Source organism: Cydia strobilella, chromosome 6 (genome assembly GCF_947568885.1).
Source record: "Cydia strobilella chromosome 6, ilCydStro3.1, whole genome shotgun sequence".
NCBI classification, from domain to species: Eukaryota; Metazoa; Arthropoda; class Insecta; order Lepidoptera; family Tortricidae; genus Cydia; species Cydia strobilella.
The window spans coordinates 15663861-15677398 of NC_086046.1; the positions used below are offsets into that span (position 1 = coordinate 15663861).

The 13538-nt window shown below is 35.8% G+C and overlaps 1 protein-coding gene across 2 annotated transcripts in view; it reads left to right on the forward strand.

Annotated features, from left to right (window-relative positions):
* Positions 1 to 5726, forward strand: part of LOC134742496 (ras-related protein Rab-37) — a 104640-nt gene extending 98914 nt beyond the window's left edge. Inside the window, exons 5-6 of one of the 2 annotated variants that reach the window (XM_063675711.1) lie at positions 2368 to 2478; positions 4801 to 5178. In XM_063675711.1, coding sequence (XP_063531781.1) covers positions 2368 to 2478; positions 4801 to 5042 — 353 coding nt within the window. In that variant the 3' untranslated portion in view covers positions 5043 to 5178. Of the gene's footprint in view, positions 1 to 2367; positions 2479 to 4800 lie in introns of both variants that reach the window. The other variant, XM_063675710.1, reaches the window with a different exon arrangement.
* The last annotated feature ends 7812 nt before the right edge of the window (positions 5727 to 13538 follow it).

Genomic DNA, 13538 nt, shown 5'->3' on the forward strand with positions numbered 1-13538 from the left:
TAGTCAGATCATGAAAGGGCGGCGTTTCATGATATGCCCGATTTTACGATCTGCCGCCGACATCTATAAGTATTCTGACGTGCATGGGCAATTCGATAATTCAATAACAACACTGTAGTAGCCTCTGTAGGCCCTGATCTCGATATAAGTTGAGGTTTTAAACTTCAGAAATCCATATCGAGTGGTTATACAAGTAATACAAGTACGAAAGTAGTTCAGTCTTGCACCAAATGACAATCTCTCAATGGAACTTTAAGCAAAAAAAAGGCGCGTTCCCCTTTCACAAACACCCTATGTTTTCATCGCTAAGCATTTGTCTTAAACAAACCAGTATAGTTTGAACCTCGAGATCCTTAAAAACTGTTAGGTATAGAAATCCATCTTAGCTGGTTTTTTGAGCCGAGTATTTTAGGTGATTGGATTAACAGTTCAGAGCCGCCAACAGCAGATGTTGTGTAATATGAGAACATTACTATATGCGGTCATCATAGTCCTTGATTCAAAGTGTTAAGGTTGCGTATCGTAAAGCTAGCTCGTTATGTTATCCTGCAATTCCTGTTCTCACCATCGGTCCTGGATGATGTCACGAACTTAAAGAGGGCGCGTAAACCCAGGAAATTAGAAAGGAATAAAAAATATGGTGCGCCGCGCGAAACCTGCGACGGAAGATTTGACGTTCGCGCGGGTTTTGATTGTTATTCCTCAATAAGTAATTAAGTAAGTAAATAATAAATAAATATTAGGGGATATCTTACACAGATCAACCTAGCCCCAAACTAAGCAAAGCTTGTACTATGGGTGCTAGGCGACGATATACATACTTCTTATATCTAGATAAATACATACTTATATACATAGAAAGCACCCATGCCTCAGGAACAAATATTTGTGTTCATCACACAAATAAATACCCTTACCGGGATTCGAATCCAGGACCATCGGCTTTACAGGCAGGGTCACTACCCACTAGGCCAGACCGGTCGTCAAAAGTCAAAGTCAAAGTCTGAAAGTATACTTAATTATATCTCTAGCTGTTTTATACGAAAATTATACTGGTATACAGGGTAACGGTATACAATAGAAATTAAATGAAAGGAAATGATTAATTGCGTTTAATTAATTAATTAATTTTATTTCCTACTGTATATATAGTTGGTCAAGCAAATCTTGTCAGTAATTAAGAACAAAAAAACTTTACTCATCTTTTTCTTTTGGGTGCTAGTACTAGTGTAAGACAAAGATAGTATGATTCTCACTCTATGTTTGAAATGAGACAGTTCTTTGACAAACTTATCTTGTATGTAAATTAATATAAAAATCAAAAATAAATCTATCAAGCCAACTTTAACTTTTTAAGGTTTTGCTTAAAGCCTGCCCACGCAAATATAGTCTAGTTTACGAGTGATTTTTTTCGTGTCATTTGCCCTTCATTAAATTGTGTAAAAATTCAATATGAAAAACCGGCCAATTGCAAGGAGCGAGGGTTCCGTGCCATTACGCAAAAAAACACACGTTTATTGTATGGGAGCTCCACTTACCTAAATATTTATTTTATTCTGTTTTTAATATTTGTTGTTATAGCGGCAACAGAAATACATCGTCTGTTAAAATTTCAACTGTCTAGCTAGACAGTAACAACACACAGTTTAACAGACGATGTGCTAGCTGCTAGCTGTCTTTTAGCTGTCACGGTTCATGAGATACAGCCTGGTGACAGAGAGGCAGACAGACGGACAGACAGACAGACAGAGGAGTCTTAGTAATAGCGGGACGGGACCCTATTATATATTTTTACCCTTTGGGTACGGATACGGAACCCTAAAAACTACAATTTTGCGTTAGCCCTCCTTCGTTGGTTTTCGTATGGCTGTGTTGTGTTAACCTGGGTAATGGCAAGATATTTGCCGTCAGACAACTCAGACATTAAATTTTTTTTCTCAACAAACGCGAGAATATACTCGTACCAAACTACGAAATAAAGGATAGCTGATAAAAATTAGTCCATCTCTTGTAAAATATTGATTATTTTGCAAGATCTTAGATATTTAGATATTGACTACTTTTGAACAAAAATATCTGAACAAAATTGGTTACGCTTGATTTTGTTGTAAATCATAATTCTCATATTTTAAAAGTCAAATTTATATTTCAATTTCCCTACAAAATACCTACAAAGTTTCAATCACAAAAAGAAAGGGTACTTTATGACATCTTGCCGTCTTGTAACTTTGAAATGACAACAGATGGAAAAAACAATTCTCGCTTAAAATTTATATTAAAAAAACCTATATCGCACGTGCTTGCATTTTTTTATTATTGCTTTAAAAAATATTGGTTAAAGTGTTAACTCGTGTGTCCTATCCACAGCATTGCTGCTGCTGTATGACGTCACGAACAAAACCAGCTTCGACAACATTCGGGCCTGGCTCGGGGAGATTCGGGAGTACGCGCAGGATGATGTCGTTATTATGTTATTAGGTAAGGACCAAGGGCCTGACACTCTTTGATAGAGAAAGATAGTCTTATTGCGATTTCTATAAGAGGAAAGAGAAAATAGTGCCATGCTTTGTCCTTATCACCGACCGGGTGGCATCATAGGTAGGAGGCGATGGAGAAATACCGAAATTTAAAAAAAATCCTATGCTGCCCAAATTTTATATGAACATTCTTTCTCTTACCCCGGTCGCTCGTTGGCGCGTCTATAACTAGGTACTTGTATATACTATGTCTATGGTAAGGACTAATACAGGGTAGGTACTTACATGAGGCCAATTACCAAGCCAATCCAATATTAGCATAGTCAAATACCTAAAGACACCCTTATGTTACTATAGGTACCAGACATGTGAGACATGGCTGACAAGTTTCATAATTAATTTTAATGACTTATGGCGTTATTCATAAACGCATTGTACAAGCCCAAATTATCTATGAATCGTTTGTCTTTATCTGTCTATGATTTTGACTTAAGGCCGTTCCATTGGTTTGCCGCTATCACTGTCACATTTCGCAAGAAAGAACGCAAGAAAGACTAATTGAGGATTGTAAAGATTTATTCATGAGTAAGGAGGTTAGGCTTTAAGTAGTGTCTAGACTTGACAGTGTATTATAGTCTTGATTATTGGCGTCGGGGAGGTATTACTTTGAAATTACAGAATATAAATTATATACCTACGTTTGTACTATGTAATCCTTTAAAAATAAATAAAAAACTTTAGTCAACACATTCCAATTATCGGCCGTTTATGTCATAGGTACCTACTTTGAAAAAAGTTCGCGTGCATCCGCGTGAGTGCCGATTTATAACGATATATAGGTACTTACGCAGCCTACTACGTAAGCGAACAACACGCGAACGCGAAGCGGCGCGGCGCGGCGCGGAGCGGACTGAATCAATCCTTTGATACCTATAGAAGTGTCCTACGTGGGCGATCTCATTGCGAACGCGATCGCCGTGGGCCCGCCGCGCCGCGCCGCGCTGCGCCGCATCGCTTCGCGTTCGCGACTTTCGCGAGCATTCGCATACTACTTTAAAATAAAATCAAAATTGATTATTACATTTATTACCAAAACATATTATTTTTGTACCTCTGCAGGTACAAAATTAACGTTCCTAAAACTGTTTCTTTGAAAATCAAACAATATAATCCCAATGTGTATTCATTTTTCCTTAAGATTTTTACCTAATAAATATTAAACGTGGGGACGGGGCCGATTCATATTTTTTTCACATGGCATCACAATCTGGCAAAAATCGTCTTAATAAATGAATGGCGCCTTAATGACATTTATGACTTACATACATATATAGTAGGTACCTACCTAATAATAGGAGATAAATTGTAAAGCTCACTCCGCTCCGGCACTGACTTTGATTTCCGCCCGTCGTGGAAGCGATTGTGAGGGGCTTTAAGTTACGTACACCTCATTAGATGGTCGATGGCTTTGCTTTTGATAATGAATTTGTTTGGGAAATGTCTAACTGACACGCGACGCAGGGGACTTTTTGATTTGGGTAATGTTTCTTTGAAGTTTCAAAACCTTCATTTACCTATTTGTAATCAATTAATGTTCAAAAGCGTTTGTGAATAAAATTTATTAATTTCCTCTATTTCTTTCCTCAAGACTAAACAAGAAAATGAATGGCGCCTAAATTCCACCACTATACAAATTTTTCCTATTTTTAATTTGAACCCAGTTATAGAATATTGGGATGAATTTCGTTTGTTTGAGAAAGCAATTTAATGAAACAAAAGAAATACTTCTTTATTTGATTTATGAAAGGTTCTTATTAAGTACATTGAAAGTATTGAAATGGAGTTTGTACTGTCCGCGCGCCAATTCCGTGCATTTGGAGGTCGAGGAAGTGGGGGGGTGTGCGCCGCGACCGTACGTAAGTACAAAATGACACCACTCTGTCATGATGCCCAACATTCCTAACATTCCTCAGCCGTGCACGGAATTCGCGCGCGGACAGTACCTACTTAAAATTAAAACCTACATTGTAATAGGTATTACCTACACAAACACTTGATAAAGTCCGAGTAGCTGTAAATTACCACGGATCGATTACAGTGGTCAAATTACCAAAATACCCTTTTTGTATGTAATACGAGTATATAAGTATTATTGAAGCACTCCTAAACTTAAATTCGATTAAATTAATAGTATGTTAGTTAATGAAAAAAAAGCACATGTCTCTTAAAAAATGAGGGTTAACTTCGTTAACTTTTTTTTATTAACATTTGAATAAATAACACATCAATTTTGAAACTGAATACCTATTATGTATTATTTCAGGTAACAAATCCGACAGCGGCCTAGAGCGAGCGGTGAGGCGGGAGGAGGGGCAGCGCCTAGCCAGGGAATACCAAGTCTCCTTCATGGAGACGTCGGCGAAAACCGGTCTGAACGTCGAAGCAGCGTTCGCCCATGTGGCGAGGGCGCTCGTGGCGAAGGCGAACCCGGCTGACCCCAACCGGCTCGCTGTACGGGCACCGCCGGTGCAGGAGCAGAGATCCTCGTGTCCACCTTGTACTTAAGACTTCTTAATATTTAGAGCTGATTGTCTATATAACTTCACTTCGACTGTGCAATCCATAATAAGGCGCCTTTACCAAGACTTCTGTGGAATCCGGCCTGAACGTCGAAGCGGCGTTCGCCCATGTGGCGAAGGCGAACCCGGCTCACCTCAACCGGCTCGATGTACGGGCATCACCGGTGCATTGCAGGAGCAGAGATCCTCGTGTCCACCTTGTACTTAAAATTTTCTAAAACCTGTTTAGAGCTGATTCGTCTATAAATATAACTCGACTGTGCATCTATAATAAGTCGCCTTTGTCAAGACTTCTGTGGAAACTGGGCTGTACGTTCATCGTTCGCCCACGTAGCGAGGGCCCTCGTGCCAAAGACGAACCCGGCTGACCCCAACCAGAGATCCTTGTAACTTGTACTTAAGACTTATTAAGAGCTGATTTGTCTATGTAACTTCACAAAACTCGACTGTGCGTCTATAATAAGTCACGTTTATCAATTGTTTTGTGGAAACCGGACTGAACGTCGAAGCGGCGTTCGCCCACTAGAGAGATCCTCATGTCCAAGGTCCAAGGTGCTACTCAAGACTTCTAAAACCTATTTAGAGCTAATTGTGGCTTTCCAACAGATAAGGATCCTGAAGTCCTTATGCTTCATATGCATATAGACCTTCCCATTAGAGAAAGGGTCCATACCGGGACATGCCATCTTCCGACTCTAGCTCTATAGGTAAAAGGTTTTAACAATTTTTAACCTGTCGCGCAAATTTAATAGTCAAAAAGTTCTTTCTACTTGAAAGGCTGACATGCACAATGTACATATTAACTCAAAATAATAATATTTTTATTAAGTATTATCTACTTGAATGTGTAATTGATCAAATTGTTTGTAGCAGAGATGTACATTTAATAATTTTGATGAGTGTTAAATTAATATTGTCTTCGGTTACCGCGATAGTTACTCATGAAATAAAACTATGAAAACGGATTATATCGCGTATATTGAATTTATAATACATCCCGACGTTTCGAACTCTTTACAGCGTTCGTGGTCAACGGGTGTCAACGCTGTAAAGAGTTCGAAACGTCGGGATGTATTATAAATTCAATATACGCGATATAATCCGTTTTCATAGTTTTATTTCATGAGTGTTAAATTATCAAATTATGCTTAACAAGCATAATTACTAGCATATTTGAGCAGTATTAAATCTCTCGAAAACATTATTTCTGTAAGTGAAATGTTTTCATGTACTTAGTATCTACATTTACAAATTCTTACATATCTTTCGTTAAACTTAACAATTTTTCAATAAAAAAAGTAAAAAAAATATGTTTTATAGAAATGTTTATTAGTATTACTTATACTAAAGTGAAATCAAATGATTCCTTATACTCGTAAGGTCCATTGGGCTAACTTCGAAAGCGGGATAATTTTGAAAATGGCAAATATGTACCTATGAAGGGTCATAGCACTAGTTTTCGTCCACTTGACGAAATTTAAATAATAAACCTATATTGCTCCACAAATTTGGACTTATTGCAATCCTTAATGTCTAAACAATATATCTATCTATAAAAAATGTTATTTCGCAGGTTTCGAGGTTACAGCCCTTGTTCGTCAGTAACTACAGTCTGGCAAAAAAGATTAGAAATTAAAAGGTGGCAACACTGTAGTGTCGTCCCTTTCAAATCAATACAAGGAAAACGGGACGACACTACAGTATTGCCACTTTTTAATTTCTACTCTTTTTCTACACCTGTTTTGATTTTTTTCATAACAAGTAGGTAAAGCATAGCGATGAGGCGCGGGGTGAATCAATCCTTTGATATAGTCTGCCTCTTCTCAAATGATGTTAACGCCTAAGACGGCGATCTGTTAAATCATTTGAGAGGATGCAGACTATATCTATAGAAGTGTCCCACGTGCATGGGCGATCTCGTTGCGAACGCGAACGCCGTGGGCCCGCCGCGCCGCACCGGCACCGCTTCGCTTTGCGTTCGCGAGTTGTTCGCTTACGCTGCGTTACTGAAAATCAGCGTCGCGGAGTGTGCCATGTTGGCTCACACCGTGACACCAAGCTGAGTAAGGACAATGGTCCTAAATGTAGCGCAACCTCATTCTGTTTAATTATTTCTAGTTTTAGTCTTATGTTATGTTGTGCTAATAAATGCTTTTTCTTTCTTTCTTTGCTTTTTCTAAAAAGCTTTTCACATGCTGAAAACAATTTTCAACTTTTTATTTTTGATTAGATGATTTGATGTGTTTGAGTAATTCTTCCACGTTTTTCAAATATTTTACAGAGGTGCAAGATAAAATGCCAATTCATATTGTTTTTCTTTTGTATATTGTTTTTATACACGGTGTAACATGAGGAAACCGAATAATTTTAACAGCGTATTCCTGATCATATTGAAAGACTAAAATGTCCTATAAACTTTTCTGTAATTTGCCTAGTTTCAGTTAATACCAATTAAAACAAAAAACAAGTTTTTATTGTTACATAGTGCAAAACGCATTTTTGATGTCGATGTTGCCACTGTGGGACGTAGTCTAAGTAACCTTACTGATTTTGTAAAAACTACGTTTTACGAAAAAAAAAGTAAAAGTCCATTTTAAGTGACAAGTTTACCAATAATATTTACTTTTTTATGTACAAATACATCAGAAAAAAAAAAAAAAACAAAAAAAATTTTTTTTTGCGAATTTGACCTAAACATTAGTTATTACATTTTTTCCTTCTTTTGGCCTCAGAAAACCGTGGTTAAAATCTTTCGGTTTCCTCGTGAACACCTTGTATACCTACTTATGTACTATGAGCACTTTATGAATGAATTTCAATAATAAATAGAATAGGCACTTTTGCAGCTGGGTATACCTATAATAATAAAACCAATAAAAAATCTTTTTTCACCACACCAGCTGGTAAAGGCTCTCTTGGTTGTTCAAAAACTGATAAGAAAGTTGCATTTTAACCACATGTGTGGCAAAGTAATCATATGCAAATTTTGAGTTGTTTCCTTTTGTTGGCTGGTGGAATTGACTTTCAAATGATGATTTTGAATGATAAATAATGTAAATATGAATAAAGTTCAGTTGGATTTGATTTTGTTTGATATTTTACAGTTAGTATTTTCCTTGCGTTGGTGTGGTGAAAAATTATGTTTCACTCGGTGGCAAAATTTGTTCAACCCTTGTGCATTTGAAACCCTCGCAACCCTCAAGATTCCACTTTTCGCTACGCTCGTGGTTCAATTTTGGAATCTTCCGCTTGCTCGGGTATCAGTTGATAGCACGAGCGGTTAATTTGTTTAACCCTTGTGCCTTTGAAACCCTCGCAACCCTCAAGATTCCACTTTTCGCTACGCTCGTGGTTCAATTTTGGAATCTTCCGCTTACTCGGGTATCAGTTAATAGCACGAGCGATTAAACAATAACTTTCCCCCCTTGTAAAACAATAACTATTGTACACTCCTTTGATACACACACTTGTATTGGCTTATCTTTAAATCGACATAACTTATATATTGAGTGTCTATCATAAATAATAGGTACCTAATGTAATAACTGCTATGAAACAATAAATTAATTTGTAAATACATTTGTTGTAAAGTATTATTATCCAGGTAGCAAAATGACGTCAAATGACGTCAGCGACGTCATAATGACGTAATAATGCCGTCATTATGACGTCGCTGACGTCATTTTACGTCATTTTGCTACCTGGGTATCGTTGTGTAAATGTTTGGTGGCATTGTATGTTGCTTGTGCGATTAAAGATTAAAAAATAAAATGTTTATTTGAAAACAAATTTTGTTTTTTATTTTCACGAATTGATTTATTACCTATTAACGTAGTAATTTTTTATGCAGTTATGCAAGGCTGCAAAATTATTTGGCGGGTCGTGTCTTGATATTCGGTTTCGTCAATCTATGCGTCCAAAGGTAAAACGGCCGTTTTTGTTTTGAGCACAGATTTATAATATACGCTAGATGACGCAAATACCACGATTAGTATTGAAACCAAGCGTGCTAACTTTTTCATACAAAATTTACGCATAATATAATTTTAAAATTACTTATCTGTGATAGGAAATATGTTTTTGCTTTAGGTGCTCGCAATTTTTGGGCTGTTGCAGTTAATTATCATGAAACGAAGCGTTTTTTTAAGTTTTCACGGATGACCGGCGGCGTGGACTGTAAAGAGCGACGGTCAACCTCGACGCTTGGTCGGGGTTCGGACACGCTAAGTAGATGCATTTGCGTCTTCTATGGTATATTTGTATGTATGTATGTATAAAAACTCTTTATTTTACAAAACACAGAACACAAATATGGCACAGAAATAATGGAAATAGGCAGTACAAAGGCGAACTTATCCCTTTAAGGGATTTGTTTCTGTGGTTTTGAGTTCATAGAGCAACGAATTCAGCAACATACAAACTAGTTTGATGTATTCAAAGGGGATTTAAATACAAAATACAGTACGTAGCGGCCCCCTTTTTTAAATATAAATATATCGTTAAATTTAAATAATCACAATTATTTAGCAGTGGCGCTAGTGAGCACGTTGATGGGCTCAAGATTTTTATTTTGATAATGACCCAAAACTGATGAATTTTTCATTTAGTTTACGAATCGCATGCTAGATGGCGCTGTTCCGTACATAATAGTATAAATCCTGCATAGACCTGGCATTTTTATGCTTACGCATAAAGACAGCTAAAGTGTAGGAAAGGGAAAAGCCCCACGTATATGAACATCCCATAAGTGCGAAATAGACTATAAATGAGAAAAAATTATGAGTGACAGGTCGGCCCAAGTCGACCCGGAGCGTATTGCCGTATTTTTTAATGTAAAAAATAATAAAGAAATCACGAAGAAAACGTGGAATAAAGTAATGTAGTGAAGATGGTGTCATGCAGGTAGTGTGCCGGATTGCAGTATCACAGGGCCAAATTACCCAGGCAAATACTCATTTCACAGGTAATTATGACCGAGAAAAGATATGCACTACCTTTTGCCCTTTGTCTCGTCTTGGCGGGGGCACGGCCGTGCCCCCAGATATTCCGATCGAAGTTTTCTTAACGATATTTTGTCAAATTAACAGCATAAAAAGTGTAAATAGCAGTTCATTTCAAGTTGTTCTTCCGCTGTGTGCTAATATTTTATTATATTAATATTTTATTTTGTGTAAAAACATAAACGCTTACGCTAGGGCTTGACAAAATGATCATATGACTGTATCGATAACTTTATTAACTAATATTAGCTATGTCATCTTCACAAGATATCATTAACATATTAACCTTTATAACCGACTTCAAATAATAACGCTTGTTATACCTTTTGAAGGTGCACATGTTTAGCGGTAAACTTAATATAAATAAGCTGATATGCCTTCCTTTGCAGATATCCCAAGGACCCTGATTTACGTCGGAAATGAACTTTACATAAATATTCTGTTGTTTGTGGCAAACATTTTGATTCAAGAATGTTTCAGAGGAATAGTAAAAAACTCTCAAGATCGGCTCGATCACAACTTAATAGTTTTCTGATTTGTTTAATCTTTCAATTTAAAAATTACTGTTACTCTCCTGGCCATCCACGGCCGCCGTTGTCTAACTCAAAAATAGTCAGATAAAAATAAAAATAATTGATAAAAGAAACAAAGGGAACATATTTGAAAAATTAGTCGATAAAGCAATCAAACACGGATAAATTATTAATATGTTGTACTTACATGACATCACTATTTTTGATCTCGCATAGACAATTTACGCACACACTTGCATTTCATTTTTGGTCGCACTTTTAAAGCTTGACAGTTGTTCTTTGTCATCCAGTTCTGTGAAATCCTGAATCGAGATATTAAGATTTTTCTTGGGATAATGACCCCATTAATGCTATTTTCGTTTAGAATACTAATTACAAAGTTTATTACATGGCGCTGATCAGTACAGTAAAAAACCAGCCAAGTGCGAGTCGGACTCGCGCACCGAGGGTTCATTACTTTTTAGTATTTGTTGTTATAGCGGCAACAGAAATACATCATCTGTGAAAATTTGAACTGTCTAGCTATCACGGTTCATGAGATACAGCCTGGTGACAGGCAGACAGACGGACAGCGCGGAGTCTTAATAATAGGGTCCCGTTTTTACCCAGTGGACACGGAACCCTAAAAATCTTGAATCGCGCTATTAAGATTTTTCATGCTATAATTAATGCAATTTTGTTTAATATATATGTACTAATATCGAGTTAGATGGCGCTGGTCCGAGACGATTTTTCATGGGATAATAATTAACAACACAGATGCAATAAGATCAACACAGATGGCGGTGCCATCGCTTAGGTTGCATCCGACTACTAGCGAACATATCAAAATATTTTTTTAAATAATATAAGTTGATTTGTGTTTTTTTAAGTATAGTCACTACACACGCCTTGCGCCTGGGCAGTGGATGCCTTATTGGTCACTTTGTTTTCAGTTTCTAATTTCTATCTGACATCTGCTTCTATCTGTCCTACCTGTTCTCTTAACTTTACACGGTTACGGGTTAATGAAGTAAATAAAAAATATCATTTTTCTAAATTAACTTTAAATACGGATCATGTATTTATTAAAAGTAACTATAGTTTGTCAAAGGACTGTCTCATTTCAAACATAGACAGAGAGAATCATACTATCTTTGTCTTACACTAGAAATAGAAGTCTAGAACCAAAATAAAAGGATGAGTAGTTTTTTTGTTCTTATTTACTGACAATTTTGTTTAACCAACAATAATTTTATTTGTTCAAAATGTAGGTTTTTTTGTAATTTTAGTAGATATTACATTTTTCTTTAGGTGCATTTTGAGTAAAAGTGCAATTTTAAGTAAAAATGAAATAAAAAATAAAAGTATTTATTAATGTAATAGTACCCAAATGGCACGCTTGTCTACGGGCGTTCATTAATTCATTAAGTAAAATACTTGGTACCGACCCGACGTCGTTATGTTATGATTTATATTTTTCATGTTTTACGTTGCACTACGGAACCCAAAACAAACAGAAAACATCGTAGTAAGAATAAGTATCGAGGTTCATTCATAACTTTCATTCATTAGATAAGCCCTCTATGTTGGCAATACTTGACTAATTTATTATTCCTCCAAGTTTTATTTTGGTGCATTCAAGCGGAAAATAAACCTAACACTGGAATGTTTATAATAAAATTATAGATTTCACTATGAGTGCTATAATAAATTAATAAACTAAATAAAACTGAGCAAGCAATTTATAACATTCAAACATTTACTTTAGAAATCTAAACAGTTTCATAACTCCCGCTACTTTGATCGAGTTGCCATGTTTACGACTGTTTGAAAATTGGCGCTCACACCATGCCGGGTGAAAAAGAGATAGAAGATTGAAACAGGTATCGTCAACCTGTTTTTTAAAGTAAAACAAGAATGCTTGGGCTTGTCATAATTTGTGACTTTCCCGTAAGTATACAGACAATAATAGTATCCCAGACATTTGGGAGACGTGTGCGTCGAAGTCAACACGTAGAGGTTCTTATAATTTTTTTAATAATTATTATGAACAAATTCAACAATTTGTTTATAATCTGTATTATTATGTTATGTAATTTAATAATATGATTTATTGTAGTGCTTTGGTTTAGAACTGTAAACTTGCATATTTGGAAATAAATAAAATAAAAATTATACTCAGAATGTAATGTAAATAATAATTATTGTCAGACAAAATAGCATAATATCAAAGAGGATATAATAAGATAGAGCGGTACTGTCATAGTAAATTTTGTAACCACTGTAAATTCACTGCCATCTATCGACATACTTTAAAACTATAAATAAAGATTTATAAAAATACCTTAAAATGTATTTAAATATGGATAAATGATTTTTTTATTTGCATTAATTATTTTCATGGTTTTGACCCATGTACTTTCACTGATATGCGTTTAAATTATAAATAACAAACGAAACTGTCAACGCCCTCTATGCAAGAGTAGGCCAAAGCTAGTGGAGCCATCTGATCGAGAATCAAATTTTCGTGATTTTCAAGGCACGTTTTTTCCTTAGACTGTATCCATATATTAAGTACGGAGTTATATCTATCTTTGATAATATTATTCAAATATTTAGTGTGGTTTACATTTTGAAAATAAAATTAAAATTACTTTTTTAGTCTAACACCGAAAAATCCACGAAAATTATTTTTTTAAACAAGAGAAAACTTAACCAAAAGAAAATCATTTGGCTAAATCAGTACTTAATGTATATGATTTACTTTCATAAAAACTGTTAATATTGGAAACTATTTGCCAAATATGGTTACAAAGGAGGCAAATGTTATAAAAACGTACAAACTGTACCTTTAAAAATCGTACCTTTATAAAATGTGGTTAGTACTTATAAAAATGAAGCGGTACAGAAAAGGTTGACGTTCACTGAACGCCGCCACTTTGAGCGAGTTATGTTGGTCACCCTGGC